The sequence below is a fragment of the Erpetoichthys calabaricus genome, chromosome 10, assembly GCF_900747795.2.
Source record: "Erpetoichthys calabaricus chromosome 10, fErpCal1.3, whole genome shotgun sequence".
Taxonomy (NCBI): domain Eukaryota; kingdom Metazoa; phylum Chordata; class Cladistia; order Polypteriformes; family Polypteridae; genus Erpetoichthys; species Erpetoichthys calabaricus.
Genome location: NC_041403.2, coordinates 35,655,328 through 35,677,346, shown reverse-complemented (window position 1 = coordinate 35,677,346; position 22,019 = coordinate 35,655,328). Strand labels below are relative to the sequence as shown.

Genomic DNA, 22,019 nt, shown 5'->3' with positions numbered 1-22,019 from the left:
TTGCTCAAATTAAGTAAATCTCTGCAATCCTGCTCAGGATTAAGCAAGCATAGAATATTGATTGGAATATTAAAATAAGTAAAATTGGGAGTCTAGAAAATTACCATAAATTCCTAAAACTAACCCTTATTTTCTCTTTTGAAATCAGTATTATTACTTACAGGACCGATGGAAAACTTCAAATAAGATATCATGATTTTCATTAAATAAATAAAATTTGTAAATAAAAGATGTAGTAATGCTTACAACAACTGTAACAGCTATGATGATAACCACTGGAATCTGCAGTGTTATAGGGAGATCTTTGAGAAGCGCTCGCAGGAATTCGCTGATACCTTGACCTACATGTTTCAGAGGCTCTGTTACAAAAGTAGTGAAGGTCACAGCAATTGCCTGCAATTAGAAAGGAAAACACAAAACATTAAAAACAGACCTCCAAGTCTAACAATTCATTCAAGTACAAATGTTACATTTCTACTTCTGAAGAAAAAAAATTCTCTGGAATCTTGCAATTCAAAACAAGAACACTTCATCATACGTATCTCACTTTATATCTCGGTATGAAATTAACAACCATGGCTTTGAAGCAGTTATTTTTTTTTTTTTCTTTTTCCTTACTCTCCCCACTGAAGATTTCAGAAAATAAGGCAGTGGAGCTAATACTTCCTGGGCAATAGGATTTACTGCCCCAAGGGAGGAGTGGGCCACAAATCTCTCTCTTTTCCACTGTTGTCAACTGTCCATATTTCAGTCATAACAACCACTATATTTATGTTAATTTCTTCAGTTTCAGTATGCATTTAACGTAATGTGTAAGTTTTTGAATATAAATGCAACAATTACAAATTGTGTATATACAGGTGCTGGTCAAAAAAATTAGAATATCATGACAAAGTTGATTTATTTCAGTAATTCCATTCAAAAAGTGAAACTTGTACATTAGATTCATTCATTACACACAGACTGATGTATTTCAAATGTTTATTTCTTTTAATGTTGATGATTATAACTGGCAACTAATGAAAGTCCCAAATTCAGTATCTCGGAAAATTAGAATATCAATTAAGACCAATGCAAAAAAAGGATTTTTAGAAATGTTGGCCAACTGAAAGGTATGAACATGAAAAGTATGAGCATGTACAGCACTCAATATTTAGTTGGGGCTCCTTTGGCCTGGATTACTGCAGCAATGCGGCGTGGCATGGAGTCGATCAGTCTGTGGCACTGCTCAAGTGTTATGAGAGCCCATGTTGCTCTGATAGTGGCCTTCAGCTCTTCTGAATTGTTGGGTCTGGCGTATTGCATCTTCCTCTTCACAATACTCCATAGATTTTCTATGGGGTTAAGGTCAGGCGAGTTTGCTGGCCAATCAAGAACAGGGATACCATGGTCCTTAAACCAGGTACTGGTAGCTTTGGCACTGTGTGCAGGTGCCAGGTCCTGTTGGAAAATGAAATCTGCATCTCCATAAAGTTCGTAAGCAGCAGGAAGCATGAAGTGCTCTAAAACTTCCTGGTAGATGGCTGCGTTGACCTTGGACCTCAGAAAACACAATGGACCAACACCAGCAGATGACATGGCACCCCAAACCATCACTGACTGTGGAAACTTTACACTGGACCTCACGCAACGTGGATTCTGTGCCTCTCCTCTCTTCCTCCAGACTCTGGGGCCTTGATTTCCAAAGGAAATGCAAAATTGACTTTCATCAGAGAACATAACTTTGGACCACTCAGCAGCAGTCCAGTCCTTTTTGTCTTTAGCCCAGGCGAGACGCTTCTGACGCTGTCTCTTGTTCAAGAGTGGCTTGACACAAGGAATGCAACAGCTGAAACCCATGTCTTGCATATGTCTGTGCATGGTGGTTCTTGAAGCACTGACTCCAGCTGCAGTCCACTCTTTGTGAATCTCCCCCACATTTTTGAATGGGTTTTGTTTCACAATCCTCTCCAGGGTGCGGTTATCCCTATTGCTTGTACACTTTTTTCTACCACATCTTGTCCTTCCCTTCGCCTCTCTATTAATATGCTTGGACACAGAGCTCTGTGAACAGCCAGCCTCTTTAGCAATGACCTTTTGTGTCTTGCCCTCCTTGTGCAAGGTGTCAATGGTCGTCTTTTGGACAACTGTCAAGTCAGCAGTCTTCCCCATGATTGTGTAGCCTACAGAACTAGACTGAGAGACCATTTAAAGGCTTTTGCAGGTGTTTTGAGTTAATTAGCTGATTAGAGTGTGGCACCAGGTGTCTTCAATATTGAACCTTTTCACAATATTCTAATTTTCCGAGATACTGAATTTGGGACTTTCATTAGTTGTCAGTTATAATCAACATTAAAAGAAATAAGCATTTGAAATACATCAGTCTGTGTGTACCGAATGAATCTAATATACAAGTTTCACTTTTTGAATAGAATTACTGAAATAAATCAACTTTGTCATGATATTCTAATTTTATGACCATCACCTGTACAGTGTTACAGGTTTTACGGTTAAGTGAATTATGGTTATAAATGTGTAAGCATTTCAAGACTGTACTGAGTGAGAGAACATTATAAAACGCAGCCCTATGTTTCAGCTTCATTTTGCTTAGGCTTCCTGTTATATTTTGTTTTTGTTAAAGCTGCTATGACATGAATTACATTTGACATGAATTACATTTCAATATTGTTTATTAGGATTGTTTTACTTTTCAAGAGGTTGTCCAATGATAATATGCTATATTAACCTCAAATGGGAAATTGCCTTTTCGCATGACCTTTGGGGGTCAGAGTGCAGAGTAGTAACTGGACTTGAAAAGGCAACCTTACAGATACCAGCACATATCCTTAGCCTTACAGCCAAATTATATAAAGGATAAAACCAAGACAAATAATGTCAGACGTTTACTGTTATTAAAATCTTGTAACCAACAATACAGGGTAAGTATTGCCATATATAGAGTATAATGAAATATTTACTTTTATATGCTCAGCAATATGTAACACCATCATTACTCTCCTATTTAACTGAATATCAAATCTGAAATTTCAGTAAGAGTGAATAGAATGTTATTCGTTCTCGTTTTTAGTAGTAATTGAATCTCTAAAGAGCATTCAAGTCAATAAGCTGTAATTAATGCTTGAAAAATGATTAAAAACTAGTCTGTCATACCACTAGAAGTTAAGCCTTCTACTTACTGATGTAACTACTTCCTTCGTGCAGTCCACACACAGAAATTAGTGTTCTGGGTAAATCCATGTCATATTATCAAGTAATGTCAGTAATGACATTAATGACGTTTCTGTTCAATTTCAGTGTAGCATAATTGGAATCTTAATTAATGTCATTACTTACAACTGTGCTTCCAATACTATTTCATGTCAATATGGCTGCTATAAAAAAAGGCCCATTAGTGATATGAAACCATGTGATGCCAGCTATAAGTAAAGATATCTCAGCAAAGGCACAAAAACCAAAGACCACATTTTCTGGAGATATTCATGACATTATAAGGTAATGTTAGTAAAATCACACACAACATGGTAATTTTTCATTTTGGGGATAGCATAGTATTTAAGCAAAATACAGAGTTGGAAAAGAGCTTTAAAACAACATGGAAACCATTTCTGTGCAGCTTATTTAGGGACACATAGCCGGTCAAAAGTCATAATCCCTGCCCCCAACATGTTCAAACTTTTAACTCTCCCTTAATATTGATCCAAGACACGTGTAATTTCAGTTCCATGGGTTACTCATATGACCAAATCAGCATGGCAAGTTTTGGTAAAATCTGTGACGATGGAGGTCCAAAAGTGTGATGATTTAACATTGAATTATCTTTTTCTAAAATTCATAACTGGATAACAATACTAATAACATATCTGTACATTTTTTGAATAAGCAAAATAATAATTTTATTGTACATTTCTGACTCCCTATGTGCATGTCATAGGTTTAATCATACTGCATCACAACATTTATGCAACCTGCAAATATCTAAAAGTAAATGGGGTACTTTGTTAGTTTTCTGCATCATTGAAGTTTAAAGATACACCATCAAAATACATTAACAGTAAGTATAGTTTCAGTCTTTCACAATCCATCACATCTACCTTAGTTGGAGGAACAATCAAGATCGGATCCACCACCAGATGCTCATAGTATTCTTTGCAAGGATCATTCCTTAAAGTCATGGTGCTTCTAAACCACTCTAAAATATAAAATTAACACTTTATATACAGATATATTTAAATACATATACAGAGAAACAAACATGGTCGCAAGAAGTTTTTTTTGACATGTAATGGTGAACATTCAGTTAAATTTGGGTATTAAAAGGTACACTAAAATAATCTGATCTTCATTTAAGCATTATTTATTCTACCACAGACTGCCTGCATGATCAGGAAAACAGGAATTTTTTTTCCTTCCTGCACTGGTTGCAAACAAATTCAGATCGATCCTGTTCTACTAAACAGCGACTTCTAGCAGTGACGCCTGCAACACACTTCTTGTACTTTTACTGAATTTAAATTCCAGGTTATACAATACTTGATTTCTTTTTGCGTTCTTTTCCCATGTTTGCTTACTGGATATTAAGACAGACTTAGCATATATCCGTGTTTTGTTTACAGAACATGGAAATGCACATTCAAGTTCTTTTAGAGTTCAGCCTTTTATTGGAATGATTTTATTACTATTACACCAAATGGACTTGAAGTTTACACCTGTAAATGCTGTATAGCTGAGGAGGTAATATGGACATCAAACACAGCCGGTCATCTGGTCAGGACACCAGCTACCAGTAAATTCTATCGGACAATAGTATTGTATACAATCAGAAACAATCTATACAGACAAATAAATAAATCTAACAAAAGAAAGAAAAATATGAAGAAGTAAAAAAAATGAAAGGTTGTGGCAGTTCATATAACACAATTTAAAAATATTCCTTTTTTAAAGCAGTAAGAAAAGAGACTGCATTGGACCCAATGACATGTGGTAAAGGGATTAAAGGAGATTAACAACAACTTCAGTGTCAAAAATTTTTTGCTTTATAAATATACTAGCTGTCCCCCATGGCTCCACCTGCATAGTAGTGAAACAGGACAAACTTAAAAAACAACAGGTATCGCTACCTAAGCAGAGGCTCCAACACATCACAAGAGGTAGACCGACTTGAACGGAGGGTGGAGTGTGAGTGAGGAGGGCCCTGCCTAGCTCCCCACTCCTGACATCACGCTTCACCCTGGGCCTGCAGCCTCTGTCTCAGATTGGTGCGAATAAATCACTCCTGTAAGCGAATTACGATACTTTGCGCTATGAGAGAAGTTGCAAAATCAACCAGAATGTTCAAGCACAGATAGACAGATGTTGGATTTAATATAAACAGAGAAGTTGTTCTTAATGGCAAATAGTCCATGCAATATTAAACAGCTTTACATTTATTTATACCTTTCACATTACCTGGGGTACATACCACATACCTTTCAGGTTGTCTTTCCAATCAAATTCTTTTATTCCTGTGCACTTCTCCTGGATGTGTTCCATTTTAACCATATTTTTTTGATGTTCAGCAAAAGCAATCTACAAAATTACAACCTGTGTTAACGTTTTATTGGTGAATGTTGACAATTAAGCATAATATACAGTACAAAAATAAAAATCAGAAACAGTTAACTTTGAATCATTACATTTTGATTAATTATTAAAAAGGGAAACATGGTACCTTGTACAGATACAGCCAATTCCAGGCAATACTGACGAAAAAGCATACTGCAAACAGCCGTTTGAACTGTACCATCCAGGAAACCTTTGACCAAACTTCAGTGCAAATTATCACAACAATCAATAGTGAACACATCAGCACCTAAAAGCACATTGATGGTACATTTTTGTTAAAGTAGTTATTAAAAAAAAATGTATGTTCTTATGCAATTATGCAACATAAATACAATCCTAACAGACATGTCTTTTTTTTGAATGAAAATATGCTTAAGAGTCTAATGTTATGCATTACATTATGGAAAAAGTTTTTTGTTTTTTTTTTTAATAAAAAAAAAAAAAAAAAAAAAAGATGTTAATGTCTGTAGAGAGCTACATATCCACTGTCCTTGACCATATATACAAATGTAAAATTAAAAAATGTTAGCTTAAAAAATAGGCCCAAATTTTCATCAAGCACATTTATTTTGTTCGGTTAGGTCACCTACTTTTAATAATGCTTCTAACTCAATACCAAATGTGTCTTCAAAACGCCATTTCCAAGCTTCATAATCATGGGGTTTAAAGTTGACCAGAATATGACTAAGGGCTTCATCCATTACTGCTGGCTTCCAGCTCTCACTGTCCAGAAATTTTGTGATTTCAGAAACTGACTGTCTTGTTAGGTGAACTTCAGCATCATAGACAACTTCTTTGTCAACATGATCAGGCTGAGAATAAAAGACAAAAACACTTTAATTTTGAAACATGAAATACTATATCAACTTTACTGTGACATTTAAAAACATTGTTTTCTTTTTTTAACGTACAATGGGGGGGGGGGGGGGGGGAGGAAGATGAACACATGGTTGCTCCTAGTTAATTGTCAGGTGTTAAACTGCAGTGATCATTATAACACACAAGATACAATTCTATGTTTCAATTCTCAAATCTGCATCATCACATTTATCGTACAGCAGTAAAATTGAAAAATTCCATTTATGTGTGAATACCATTCTGTAACATTTAACAAATGTAACAGGTATACTTAATAACTATCTCAAATTCAAATAGGCCAAAACTGACAACCTTGTACTGTAGTTTTAAAGTTCAGTGCCTTAGTCATTAGGCTATTACAACTGACAGCATTACATCCATCTTCATAATCAATAATAAAATCAGGGTTGCAGGTGGAGTCATGTAGGAAATAACATCTAGAGCTGGAACAGTACAAAAACCATCTAACAACCCTTTTTATAAATCTGGCTTTCCAGTAATTGTATCATTATATAGTATTCCGATTATACAAGTGTTAATAGCCAGCATTAACCCATTGCTTTTTTTTTGTTTTTCGTCTCCCCACATCTGTTCAAAGCACTCTATTCTGCAGTCACTTGGGGTATTGAAGGAAACAAGGAGGACTTGTATACTTTTAGTACCAGCTGTTCTAATTGTATCAATTGTGCCCAGTGGAGGGTGGGTGACCAGCTGGGCTAGGTCATCGGGACTTTCACGATGCAGAAACTGATTAGCATCAGCTATTTTGATGCTGCACTAGAATACTACAAAAATACAAAGCGTCCCATTTCTACTTCAGTGTAAATAAATGTAAATTATGACATAATAAAGGCTATTTTGTCATGTTAAATATTTTAATTGCACATTAATTACTTCAGAACTACAATTATGCATGGTTTTTGGATTTTGTGAGACAGTTTTGCTGTGAAACTTGCAATACAGGAGTGAAAAGACCAAAATCACATGAATAAAAACACAGCTGAAGTGAAAAGTATTCTATCGATTAAAGTGGTTCTACAGCTACAGAGGACAAAGAACTGTGGGAAATCAAGATACAAAGCCCTGCCCATTGATCAATGCTATTTGCACGTTGAGAACTTGAAAATGAAAATGCTTTTTACTTTTTATTTTTGCAGCTTCATTGCAGCTCAGGCTAAAAATGAAACTGTAAATGGGGGGTATTTCATTAAAATTTTTGCACACAGACTTTGAATTTGCAAAAGAGATTACATTTTCATTTTATAATTTTCATTTCCTTTCTTGCAGAAAATACTTCCCATAGATGAAGCTCTCTATATTGTCAGCCAGAAAACCTGAACTGTAGGTGCTGCAGGATACACAACATGTAAACGAGCCCTCAACGGGCAAGGATTCAGTGCCAAGTTCATCTTTATCCCTTTCTGCAGTCACTTTGCTCTTTTGTGTTCAGCTGAATTGCTAGAAGACTGTTGGCTTTAAGCTTTCACCATCTGTTGAGTGATTGGGTTTGTACTGTTCTGTACTTCTTCTTGTCGGATGTCTTTTTATTCTAGTCGAACTTTACTGAGGGATATAATTAGTTTTTCGGCTGTTCTTTTCTGGAACTTGTAAAACACTGCGTGTGTGTATATATCCGTGACGCTGGTATCGTGCTTCTGCTCATGCTGCCCTTGTTAGCAGAAACCTCACCACAACTTAGAAGTACAGTGGACCCTTGACTTACGAACTCAATTCGTTTGCGAGGGCTGGTTGTAACTCAAGTTGGTTGTAAGTCAAGACTATTTGTCCCATAAGAAATAATGGAAATACCCATAATGCATTCCGAACCTCCCACAGCAACACTTCCTTAACCTTTTCATAATAAAATTGGGTTGTATAATGTGCATAATTTACCAAAACACCAATAATTTTTCTAATGTACTAACCAAAAAGTTACAAAAAGTGCCTAGCCTACCAGAAACAACAATTTCATACTGTACTCACCATTTAATTTGACATCTTTGGGCTGCAGGACGGGAGGAGGAGGAGAATGAAATGGAAGGTGGTTATTGTTTGGAAGGAGTCTCCTTATACACATCTTTTCTTTGTAAAATTGTCGAGATGGTGGATTTCGACATGCTGTACATATTAGCGAGATTGGTCACATGAACACCACTCTCATATTTACGCACAATTTCCTTCTTTTTGATTGTGATCGCTTTCTTTACCTTCATTACCTTCTCTTCCTTCCTTAGCAATTATCGAAAAAAATTATATAAATCACTGCACTGACCGAAATTACGTCCACAAACACATGTATCTGGGCTCCGACTGACGCTTATGAACGCTCTCGGCTGTTTGTTTACAATCGAGCAAGCGGATAAATGTGACCGCATTCAGGTCGTAACGCAAGATGTGGGCCATAAATCAAAACAAAAATTTTGGTCGTAAATCAAGTTGTTCGCATGTCAGCCTGGTCGTATATCAAGGGTCGACTGTATGTGCAATTCAAATCACTTTACAGTTTGTGAATACCTACACTTTGTTAATCTACTTACAGTTCGTTCATGATGTGCATTTGTACCTTGTTAGCATACCTACAATGAAGATCATTCTTGTTATATGTATATTTGTGCCCTTTTTGTCTGCTGCAGTAACCATGCAATTCCCTTTGGGATTTATAAAATTTTTTATCTATTGTGGCCTTCAGGGGGCACTCGGCTCCCAAAACCCAACACAGACAGACACAGGACATAGGCTCAGCAATACATTTTTTTTTTGGTTGGGGGGGGGGGGGGGGGAAGTGCCTCAAAAACCCTGCAGCACCCTCTGAAGGCACTCCCATGATACCGGAGTCTGAGGCACTGCTGCAACCCAGGAGGGCTGCCATTTAGCTCTCCAGAGAAGGTAGTGTCCTGTGCAGGCTCTGTCCCCACCAGTCCTTCCCCTATAGAGGCATCCCAGCCGGGTAAGAGCCACAGTCGCCCATCACACTTTCTAATTCTAAAACTTACCCCAAAATTAAGAAATTGCCTTGGATATGGTATGAAATACAGTACTAGCACGATGCACACAAATTACCAAATTAATTGAAAATAGTCAATTTATTTTGGGCAGTTCAGGGCTACAACCATTATGTAAACACAATGACTAATAAAATAAAAAAATATATATAAATATATAAAAAACACACAACCCTTCAGCTAAGACGGTGGGTTGGCTAATTTGATTACAATGTACAATAAACACATATTCAGACTGAAATCTATTTAAGAACTTACCAAGCCAATCTTCTGAATGTCCCTTAATAGCTTATTCAGATACCTTTTGAAAACAGGGTTGCAGTCTTTTTCATTTTTTGAATTGGGCCCCATAAGTTGGAGAATCTTAAAAACAGAAACAAAGAACACTATGAAAACATTAAAATATTTTAAATTATGAAACTTGTATATTGCGAATTCTACAACAATTACATTTTTCAACTTCAGTATATGTACTAGTGAAAATTACATGTGTCGCCGAAATTATTTTCCTCAACTATTTGGGCACAAATCTTACTGCCACACCAGTGGTCCTATACCAAGAAAATGTGAAAAATGTACACATTAGTGTCACTTCATTACAGAAGATGTAAAATGTACAATTAGGTTAGATAGTGTCCAAAAGAGATATGTTTACATCTTGAAATCTTTAACATGTGCAGTAACTTACAGCATTACAGTATGCAAAAAATTACTCTCTCTCCTTCTCTACTTTTCTAATGGTCCATCTTTCACAACGATACACTATGGCTGAGAAAAAATAAATTCTCCATTTTTTTTTTTGTCTAAGACTTCTCTGACCTTTACTGCGCTATTTAGGAGTGGCTTTGTTTTCTCAGCCACAAGAGTTTTAATAAGAGACAGTCATAGAGAAGAGAAGGAAATGGATTTTTATCAAATGCTACCAGCTCACTTCCAGCCATCCTTTTATTGTGCATGATTATATGCAAGTCACTTAAAAAAAAAAAAAAAAAAGCCCTCTATCTGCTCCTGAAGTATCTTGAGATGGTGTTGTCTATAGAAGCAAACTGTATATAAAAATAGTTGGTTTATTAATCTATTTAAATCTAACAGCTGAAGTTTCATTACCATTCTTTAGTTTGTTACTTATGTTTAAGCCATGCCAGATCTCCCCACCAAATGTGTATGTTAACTGCACCTCAGTATTTTTCCTTACGTACCACCAAGTACATGAAATGGAAGAGTGGTAAAGAACGAGATCACGAATACAAGCGGCTGAAATGAGTTTTCTCCGCAGGGTGTCTGGGCTCTCCCTTAAAAGATAGTGTGAGAAGCTCAATCATCCGGGAGGGGCTCAGAGTAGAGCCGCTGCTCCTCCGCATCGAGAGGAGTCAGATGAGGTGGCTCGGGCATCTGATCAGGATGCCTCCTGGACGCCTCCCTGGTGAGGTGTTCCGGGCACGTCCAACCGGGAGGAGGCCCCGGAGAAGACCCAGGACATGCTAGAGGGACTGTGTCTCCCGGCTGGCCTGGGAACGCCTGGGGATTCCCCCGGAAGAGCTAGAAGAAGTGGCCGAAGAGAGGGAAGTCTGGGCATCTCTGCTCAAGCTGCTGCCCCCGCGACCCGACCTCGGATAAGCGGAAGAGGATGGATGGATGGTATTTTTAAATCCAACCATTGTACATTAAATTAGATATTAAAGTGACAAATTTTGGCCAAGTTATATAAATATTTAATGGAATGAAGATTGAAGATAGAGTCAAACTTGAGAACAGGAGTTGGACATCCTAATTTGATCTTTTACATTTACATAAAAGGCAGTAAACAGCTATACAAATAAGTGTATACCTGTGCTTCTAGCCTTGCAAGCTTCCTGGGGCATTCCGATGCATCAGGACAGGACACAGTCGCTGATGAGCAGTGATCAGTACACTGTAGATATTTCACCTGATAACAGGAAAAAAGTGACATATCAGCTATAAATACTGAAATTCATCCAGTAACAAATCTTAATAGTATTCTGCAGCTTGTTAAATGGCACAATAAATGGCCTACTCTGCCAAACACAAAGAATGCTGAAAGGACTCCATGTGGAACTTCATGATTTATAGTCCAAAGTCTTAATCACTATGCCACATATATGAACTATGAGTTAATTGCATTTGGAACAGAAAAACCTAAGTATAGTACAATATGCAAATCTAATTGCCACGATTGTGACATGTAGTGTCATCAAAAAATGCAGCCAAAAGCAATAAAACTGAGGGCAAAACACTAGTACTTACACATAGATGGCATCCACATCAAAACCTGTTTAATAAAACAAATGAACTGTATTTTGGCACTATAAACTGCAACAGATTTTTGAAATGTTTGTCTTTGATTCTGAAAACTTAAAAACAGATTGCATAATCTGAACCATAAAGTAATTGTGTTTAAAAAGTCCACTTAATTCAGCGCTCAGCCCAACTGGTTAAAAGTGATACTAACACTAAAGCCAAAAAAATTACAAATTAACCTCATTCTTGGTTATTTAATTGATAATTACAGTGTTTCCTTTCTGAGGCCGAAACATTTCTCATGTAAAAAACAAAAAGAAAAACATTTGTAAGGTTACAAGACACTTTGGATAGACCGAGACAAAGAAAAAAAATCAATAATCAATAAAAAAAAATGAACTGTGGAGTTATATCAACAGGCCTTTGTTTTGGGGTTACAAAAATGTGTTGATCTACCCTCTACCCATTACCACCATGATAGCACATAGGACTGATTTCCAGTCCAGTGCAGAGAATACGGACAAACACTCAGTCATACTGGGGCAATTTAGAACCATAAACAACCCTAAATTTACAACTACGCAAAGCACAGGAAACCAGAGTCAGGGAAAGGCCACACAGTTACTGGATTGAGTTACAGAGCTACAAAATTTATTTTTTAAATACTGGAGGTCAAGGCTTTGGTGACATGGAGAAACTGGCACAAGATGATCTTAAAACTTAATATATAAAAATGAGTTTGGCTATAGAGTTTTGTACACGTATCTATCAAGCTTGAAATTTACATGCAATATATTGTTCTAAATTGTTATATGTCATCTGCCATGGATGAATTCATAAAATTCATACTTCATAAAATTTAAAAAGTTTCTCTCATTGTACAAAAGTGTAATGACATGCTGCAAGTAATTTCAATGTATTCCATATACAAGACATTCCTACCACTACTAATACCGTACTACATGTTTGTGGTTGTGTTTTGACTTTAAATATTCTGGAGCTGTTGGAGTATATGAAGCCAGATACTTGAAAGGATATTTTAGTTTGCTCTGAGTAAGTATGACCAAAATGTAGTCATTTCCAGACAAGAAATCAAAACAATCCATGTAGGTCTGAACCAATTATTCAACCAAAAAAAAGACAGATTTCTTTTATTGTCATTATGCATACACATAAGTATTCTGCCTACCAACAAAAAATGTAGTTAAAATACACAATACACTATAAATAATAAACATAAGTATAAAAGACAGAAGCAATAAAACATCATCAAGTCCAGACTTTTCCTGAGGTAGTATGCCTGCAGAGACCAGTGATCGGTGTGTGTGGGTCTGCAGGGGAGGAATACGAGTGTGCGTGTTTGATTACGAGGGAAAGTGCGTATGCATGTCTATAGGGGGGCAGGATATGGGTAGATGTAGATGTATGTATGTGTATCAGCAGGGGTAGATGGACTTCACAGCTCTGGGGAAAAAGCTGTCTTTCAGTCAGATGGTACGTGTTTTTAGGTTTCTGTACCGCTTTCCCAAAGGCAGTGGTACAAACAGTCCAATTCCAGGATGGGTGAGATCCGCAGCTATACATTTGTCCCTCTTCTGCACCCTTCCAGCATATACAGAGTCCAGGTCTAGGAGAGGACTTTCCACGATCCCCTGTGCTGTTCTCACCACCCGTGCCAAGTCCTTCCTGTCCTGTGCTGTGCAGATGCCGTACCACACTGTCATACTGTGACAGAGAATGCTTTCTATAGCGGATCTGTAGAACTTTGTGAGCAGCCTAGAGGAGAATCCAGCTCGTCTCATCTTCCTGAGGAAGAAGAGTCTTTGTTGTGCCTTCATTACCAGGTGAGATGTGTTCAAAGACCAGGTCAGATCCGATGTGATGTGGATACCCAAGAACTTGATATTGTCCACACACATTACAACCTCCTCATCTATGAATACAGGTGCATGTTCTGTTCTTCTGGACCTCCTATAGTCCACAATGATCTCTTTGATCTTGCTGGTGTTCAAGATGAGGTTGCTGGCTGAGCACCATAGTGCTAGGTGTCGTACTACCTCTCTGTAGTGAGTCTCATCATTGTCGGATATGAGACCCACCATGGCTGTATCATCCGCAAACTTCACAACCATATTTGTGGTATGGATGGCAGAGCAATTGTGCGTGAATAACGTGAAGAGTGCTGGGCTGAGCACACGGCCCCGTGGTGTGCCAGTGTTCAGAACCAGTGTGGCTGATGTACAATCTCCAATTCTAACCACCTGAGGCCGGTTGGTGAGAAAGTCCCTGATCCAGAGACACAACGATGTGGACAGACCCAGATTATCAAAATTTAATTTCACGATTATAATGAGCAAAATTATGATTTTCTGTATTATCAAAGTAGTGTTAAAATAAAATTTTAAAAAATTTTAAAAAAAGAACATACACTATTGTAATTTCAAAAACAAACTCACTGTTTCAGATGTTTTAAACTTCCGTGTTTCTCCGAAAATAGGACCTATTCTGAAAATAAGCCCTTGTCAAGATCGTCAGCTGAAAAGTAAGGCGCCTAAGGCCAGGTTTATACTTCACGAGATGTGATGCGTGTGCCCAAAACATCCATTAAATTCCGAGCACACCTTGCCACAATATCTCTGAAAAGAATGTTTCATGGTTACATTCATCAATCTGAGGATGTGCCCATTCCAGCAGCATCGACAAGACAGAAACAAAATCCCTGGATGGGGTATCAGCTCATTGCAAGGTGAACACAAACACACACACACACTAGCGTCATTGTAGCTTCACCAAACCTTCATGTCTTTGGATGGAAAACTGAGCACACTGGAAACCCACCAGGAAAATGTGCACATTCCAGGCAGGGACCACAAGGGACAGGACTCCCTGCGAGACAGCAGCGCTACCACTCTGCCACCATGCCACCCCATATGTGTAACTATTAACAGTATTCATTATTTAAAAAAGTTAATTTATCTATAAATGTAGCATACATATTTTAATGCATTTCATAATGAAAGTATAAATCTAAGAATTCTAAATGTGCAGAGAGCTGGAATATCACACATTTAATGTGTTCTGTGTGGCGATCTATTGCTGCTGCTGTCAGGTCAGGAGGAAGCCCCAGAAGCATGTAGCAATGAACAACTGGGTCGGTTTTAAGATGACGTTTACAACAGCCTACTTTAATGATAAAGTAAAACTATGGGATTTAAGTGGACTGAGTTTAAAGCCGAAATTTCCACTTTATTCACAAAATAGACATTTTCATTATGTCATTTTTTTCCCTCTGTGGCTCAAATACGCCACTGTACATTCTGATGGTAAAGGTGAGAAAAAAAAAAAAAAAAAAAAAAAAAGGATGGCACAGAAGATGGTATGTGAGACTTTTAAAATATATCGTGTCATTACTTTGGGGAAAATGCAACACCAGAATATAAAGGCAGCATGAATACATTTGTATGTTGGCATTTTGCTTCACCGCATTGAACCATTCAAACATCGAAGCGTGCACACCAATCCTGGAGGATCCTAAAAGCGGCTGGAGTAGCAAGAAATTCAGGCTGGAATTCAGGGTTTGAATGTGGTGAGTTATGACGATATTCCAAAAGAAGATGACATGATTGTATTTGGATAAATGTATATTGTTGTACATGAATAAATATAAGATATGCCCTGAAAATAAGCCCTAGTGCATCTTTTGGAACAAAAATGAATATAAGACCCGGTGTTATTTTCAGGGAAACACGGTAGTTGTTTTAAGATCAGAGGTTATAAACAGACATAAACAAACTGCAAATAACTTGCATGCAAACATATAAAATATATATTTACAGATCTAGTATACTCAAATCCTCAAAATGCTGGTTCAAATCCAGCACCCGATTGTCTGTATGGAGATCGCATTATCTCGACAAGACAAAAATTAAACACAAGGTCTTTCCAATTTTCCTCACACATTCTCAGAGCCTTATAAGTTTGGTTAAATAGTCCTAGTGCGAGTGTGGGTATGCGCATGAGTGGCCCATGCAATTCACTGGTACCCTGTCCAGGCCCTTTTCCAGGATTGTGGCTAGTAATGCCATGATAGGCTTTTGGCCTTTGCTCCCCTCATTTGGAATAAGTGCATTGAGAAAGACTATGGCAATTATTAGTTTTCCCAGTGAAAATATTTTTTAGATTACTATGAACTTTTACCAAAAGCAAAGTACATTTGTTAAGGAACACAAACAAAGTAAAGGTGAAATGTGGTATCATATTGGAAAGGAGTTAGTTTATTATGGTTTAACTTGGTAATTGCCACCTAAAGATTACTACACCTTTATATTCATTGCATAGCAGAGAGGAATTGCCTCAGAAACAACTCATGTGCTTCCCCCCCTTTCTGCATGTTCTACAGACACAGTAGTCATCTTCAATTAATTTCTCAACACTTTGATGAGTGAAGGAGCCCTGAACCTGTCATTGCGATATTTTTTTTTTTTGCATTTTATTGATTTCATTAAAATCAAATAACATTCCATACAAGCAAGTCAAGTTTAACAAAACTAGGTTTTATAACAAATCACCCCCACCCATGAGAAAGAGAACTAGGCCAACAGAGTAAAATTTTAAACCAGTAAAAATAAGTAAATAAATTAATAAAAATATAATAAAGGGGACAGAATCTGCTTCCTCAATTGAAATGCTTATTCTAAAATGTTATTGATTAGATCCTGACAGGTTTTGTACAGATCCTATAAGTGAGAAAGGCATTTAAAGATTTTGGTCCAGAATGATGTTAATTTGGTGCAGGCCCAAAACATGTGGCCCAGTAAGGCTTGCGTTCACAGGTTGTATCTTGCCCTGGAAACATTTCGGACAATTTTAAACTAGACAGATGTGCTCGACATAAAATATTATGTTGAATAATTGTATGCTTTGCGCACATGGAATGACTGAATTCTTTGCATTGCTACCTTCCACTCCTTTTCTGAGATTTTGAGTGAGAGATCCTTTTCCCACTGTACTCTTGGATCTTTGAAAGGGAGGGACTGTAAAATGGTTTTATATATTACAGAAATGCTGTCCGAGTCCTCAAGACTGATCAATATTTTTTCCGGCATAGAGGTAGGTGGGAAGTGAAGTAAATTGGACAAGTTCTGTTTAACAAAGTTTCTAATTTGGAGGTAGTGAAAGAAATGTATTGCTGGAAACTTAAATTTGGAGTGTAATTGTTCGTAGGATTCAAAGACGTTGTCTATGTACAGATCTCCAAGTGATTTAATCCCAAATGTTTTCCAGACATTAAAAACTGCATATGCTTGTGAGGGTGGAAAAAGAGGTTTCTCCTGCAGAGGTGCCACAGATAAAAGGTTCTGTATCTTAAAATATTTCCTACATTGGTTCCATATTCTGAGTGAGTGAAGCACAATTGGGTTCTTAATATATTGGTGATAACTTGTATTTATTGGGGTACAAAGCAAGGAATATAAAGAAGTCCTGCAGAATTTCATTTCTATTGCGGACCAAGCCGGTGTACGTTCATCTAATTGTCTCAATGTCCAGGTTTTTACAGCTTGTATATTTGCCACCCAGTAATAAAACTGAAAGTTAGGTAGAGCCATGCCACATTCCACCTTAGGTCTTTGTAGGGTCGCTCTTTGGATACGTGGATGTTTTGAATTCAAATTTGCAATCTATTATAGTTATATTAGAGCACTAGAGGCCCAATTTGCATGCTACGTGCATAAGTGCGTATTTTTAGTGAACATAGCATTCTTTTCAAAAAATGGTAATCAACAATGATTATAACAATAAAAATGTAGCAGTGTAATAAAATTTATCTTGTTGATTATTCATATGCATTTTCAAATGAGCCTCTAACTAGAAGGTCTGTGTGGCAACTTTTTTTTTTTTTCTTTCTTTCTAAAACCTCTCTTGCCTGCTATTTAAACAGAAGTCAATCATAATTGTAACAGTCGAAGAAGTCTTCCACGGTAAGTGGGTAATTAGATAAGCAGCATGCTATGTGGTACAATGAAGCTAGTAGAGGGACATGCTATATATTTAATATTAGTATACAGTTATGATGATCAAAGCGGTATTTAGAAATTAACAAAAAATACATCTGGTTATAGGAATATGAAGCACAAATGTTGAATTGCATATTATAATTAAATTGGTAAGTCAGTGACAAGCCAGGCTCATTTCTGGAAGTGTTTGAATGCTGCATGAGCACTTCAATAAAAAAAAAAAAAAAGAAACAAAATGCCTGGTGTTTACTATTTTGTGACTCTTGAAATAAGCCTTGACTGAAATATATTATCCTTCTACAAATAGTCCCACCAAATTCTGCATTGGGAAAGGTGCTATATAAATAAAACATTATTATTATTAGTTTGACTCAGTATGAGCAATAAACCTTTCAGTCGCGGTTGATGTGCTGCGGGTTTCACCTTTGCCCTCGCTGCTGTTTTCTATCTGTATGGAACTGGGATCTTTGATTTGATTTCCTTTGCACACAAGATCGAAGGAAAAAAAAATAAAAAATGCTTGGACAGGAATGTTCGTCATTTCTTTGTATCCATGTTTTGTAAACACACACATGCTAAAGTTACATGTGTACGCAAGCATGTAATGCAGCATTATAACTTAGAATGACCTCTTCAAAAAAATAAAAACCCTCAAATATGGCAAGTGAAAATCTGAATTTTACTAGCTAGTGGCTAATGACCTATTTTTAGTTGCCTATCATGAACTCATGAACTGTTATTTGCATTGAAGTGGGCTGAACTATGACTCAAATTATTCCTCAGTTCAAACCGAAAGTCATGCCATTATTCCAAGCCTAGGAAACATTGCATTCATGTATTTGCATCTCATAATGCAGAAGTACATTCAACTTACTGGGATGATGGTGAACCTTCCTCCCCCACAGACCCTGTAACAGTACGTTTCCTTTTCAAATCGTTGTTATGCTCTAGTGCCATAGACGGTTAGACCTACACATTATGCAGCTTACAACTTTTTTTTCCCGTGTTCATAGCAAAGTGCTCCCAAACATTCTGCCAGTATGCCATTTTTCAAATGTGATCACAACTAAATGAAATACTGATGCAACTGCTCTCCACAAAGTACTCAGGCTAATGACAAAATAAACTAATCTATGAAAGTGATCGTTGTCAATGTTTTCAATAATTATGACGATTACTTGTTGCAGCCCTAAAAGAATCATGTGTTAACATAATGGAAATGCTTACATTGTTGATACCTGCTTTGTCTAACTTGCCAACAAGAGCCTATACCAGGTGTAATCAAAAACTTAAGGTGCCAAAAATCTGCCAAACACACAAGGGACTCAGATTTTCATAGCATGATCACTGTAAAGCATATACGCGCGCAAACATTCACACTCATGCTGGGCAAATTGAGTCACCAATAAGAAAAAGCCTATTTATTGACATTTTGGCATACACAACCTTAATATACAGAAAATGTAGTAAAAGATGCAATTTCACTACACTATATTTTCAGAAAAATTCATTATAGGGGAAAAAATGTCATCCTATAAAGTCTTTCCTTTTCAAGGGATTCACCATAAGGCTTGCCTTTTCTCTACTCTGAAAAAGCACCCAAGTTTACAATATAGTGAGCCATCCACAAAAAATGGCCCTGCAGATATACCGAATGTGTATATGTACTCTGAGCCCTTTCTTATTTGCAATGGTGATGGACAGGTTGACAGACGAGATTAGACAGGAGTCCCTGTGAACTAGGATGTTTGCTGATGACACTGTGATCTGTAGCGAGAGTAGGGAGCAGGTTGAGGAGACCCTGGAGAAGTGGAGATATGCTCTACAGCGGAGAGGAATTAAGGTCAGTAGGAACAAGACAGAATACATGTGTGTAAATGAGAGGGAGGTCAGTGGAATGGGGAGGATGCAGGGAGTAGAGTTGGCGAAGGTGGAGGAGTTTAAATACTTGGGATCAATAGTACAGAGTAATGGGAATTGTGGAAGAGAGGTGAAAATGAGTGCAGACAGGGTGGAGTGGGTGGAGAAGAGTGTCAGGAGTGATTTGTGACAGACGGATACCAGCAAGAGTGAAAGGGAAGGTCTACAGGACGGTAGTGAGACCAGCTATGTTATATGGATTGGAGACGGTGGTACTGACCAGAAAGCAGGAGACAGAGCTGGAGGTGGCAGAGTTAAAGATGCTAAGATTTGCACTGGGTGTGACAAGGATGGATAGGATTAGAAATGAGGACATTAGAGGGTCAGTTCAAGTTGGACGGTTGGGAGACAAAGTCAGAGAGGCGAGATTGCATTGGTTTGGACATGTGCAGAGGAGAGATGCTGGGTATACTGGGAGAAGGATGCTAAGGATAGAGCTGCCAGGGAAGAGGAAAAGAGGAAGGCCTTAGCGAAGGTTTATAGATGTGGTGAGAGAAATCATGATGGTGATGGGTGTAACAGAAAAAGATGCAGAGGACAGAAAGGTTTGGAAGAAGATGATTCGCTGTGGCAACCCCTAACAGGAGCAGCTGAAAGAAGAAGAAGAAGATATACTGTATGTGTTGCCTGCAACTGTTTACATCAGTAATTAAGAACAGCTAAGCAACACTACAAACAAAAAAAATGAGTATGCAGTTCCCTGTGTTATTATAAACAAACATTCTGAATGGGTACAACTTTGTAATGAATGGATAAATCACAACAGTTGTAAATAACAAATATCTGAAATACTGGACCTACCGATTAGATGGTATTTGACGAGAAAACATCTTTTGAACATTGGATGCCAGTACGGGTCATGACATAACTTATGATTAACCATTGTTCATTCATTTTATTTGAATAAGATAACTCTTTGCCCTCCATTATGTGCTGTTAGGCAGTACCATTTAAGAGTAATTTAATATCATAATTGATTCATCCTGGTTACACTGTCAATCATAAACATAGTGTGCTGTTTGCACACTGCTACAAAATTGTTTTAAATGTCAGTGTAGTTCTTGTCTGTTAACAATGATGCATAATTTACAAAGAAAAATTGTCATGTGCAAGATTTCCCATTGTTTTAATTATATGATATGGCTCATGATATAATTTAAAATTTTCAACAAAGTCAATTATGTCTAACATTCACCCAAATAATCAATTATCAAAATATTTGTTTTCTGCAGGCCTAAATCACTAAATGGTGAAAGATTGTGATTTTGTTTCCTTGGATCAAATTGACACAATATGACCATTCTTCTCCAGGCCAGAACCCTCCAAATACAAAATTCAGTTTCATACACTGAATTCACCTGACTGGTTGCTTGAAGTGCCGACACATTAAAATGTTTTCTAGATGACCTCCAGCAACCACTCTGTACCACTACTTTACTCTGTACGTGTCTCTGCTTCACCGTGGAACATCCTCTCTTCTCTTTCAGGCTTTTCTGTATACATGCAATATTACATACACCTCCAGAAGGTATCTGCTATCTAATAAAACAGTTGGATTGCTCAGAGGGACTGGAGACGCAGACCTGATTGTTTGACTTTGGTGACGCAACAAAAAAGTGTCAGAAGAATGAGGAGGAGTAAAAGTCTGAGGCACCCTGAATGAGTGATCTTCAAAGATGGCAAGTCTAGATCCAGACAGGAGTTGAGAAAGGTGCCTCAAAAATAATGACAAGAGTCCGAGTAGCAGGTTTTACGGGAACACTTCCAAAAGACAGAACACTGGTAACAGATGTTTACACAAACGCAAATACAGAGGAAAGGCACTGAAGGTACATGCAGGACAAGAGATAGCAATTTAAAAATATTTGCTATTACCCATCTTCGTCAGGAAACGTGGCTAGTGTGCAATAATTTAAATGCAAACTTAACATATTCATTAGTGGATTTTGGAATAGTGACAATCTGCCCTTACACTCCAATCCAACAGAAAGGATAAGCTATCATGTCACCCTCTCAACACATTAATTGCCAAGTAAATTACCTGTCCTCATATCCTATGGACTCCCATCTTTTCAACCAATATGCCTTCTGAATCCAAACCTCAATTTTAAGTGTATGTCCCCTTTATTATGTTCATCAAGACATTTTCTCAAGAACAATTTTAATAGCAAACAACCAACCAGTATCACTACTACATTCTGTGGGTCTCTGCCTCACCTTGTCATATCATCTCTTCTTTTTCAAGTTTGTCTCTTCTCGGGTCACATGTTCTGGGCCTGCACCAAACTAACATCATTTTGGACAAAAATTTTTAAGTGCCTCTCAGACAGCCTTAGTATCACAATCCCTCCTAACCCACTAACAG

General features: G+C 37.4%; 1 protein-coding gene across 7 annotated transcripts in view; it reads right to left on the bottom strand.

The window, feature by feature from the left end:
* clcc1 (chloride channel CLIC-like 1) overlaps nucleotides 1-22,019 on the bottom strand; it is a 123,022-nt gene that overhangs the window by 94,907 nt on the left and 6,096 nt on the right. For 5 of the 7 annotated variants that reach the window (XM_028811072.2, XM_028811073.2, XM_051932893.1 and 2 more), the window contains exons 3-9: nucleotides 11,290-11,388; nucleotides 9,720-9,824; nucleotides 6,192-6,413; nucleotides 5,708-5,848; nucleotides 5,466-5,565; nucleotides 4,092-4,189; nucleotides 247-393 (exon numbers count right to left, since the gene is read on the bottom strand). In XM_028811072.2, coding sequence (XP_028666905.1) covers nucleotides 247-393; nucleotides 4,092-4,189; nucleotides 5,466-5,565; nucleotides 5,708-5,848; nucleotides 6,192-6,413; nucleotides 9,720-9,824; nucleotides 11,290-11,388 — 912 coding nt within the window. The remainder of the gene's footprint in view (nucleotides 1-246; nucleotides 394-4,091; nucleotides 4,190-5,465; nucleotides 5,566-5,707; nucleotides 5,849-6,191; nucleotides 6,414-9,719; nucleotides 9,825-11,289; nucleotides 11,389-22,019) is intronic. The other 2 variants (XM_051932894.1, XM_051932896.1) reach the window with 2 other exon arrangements.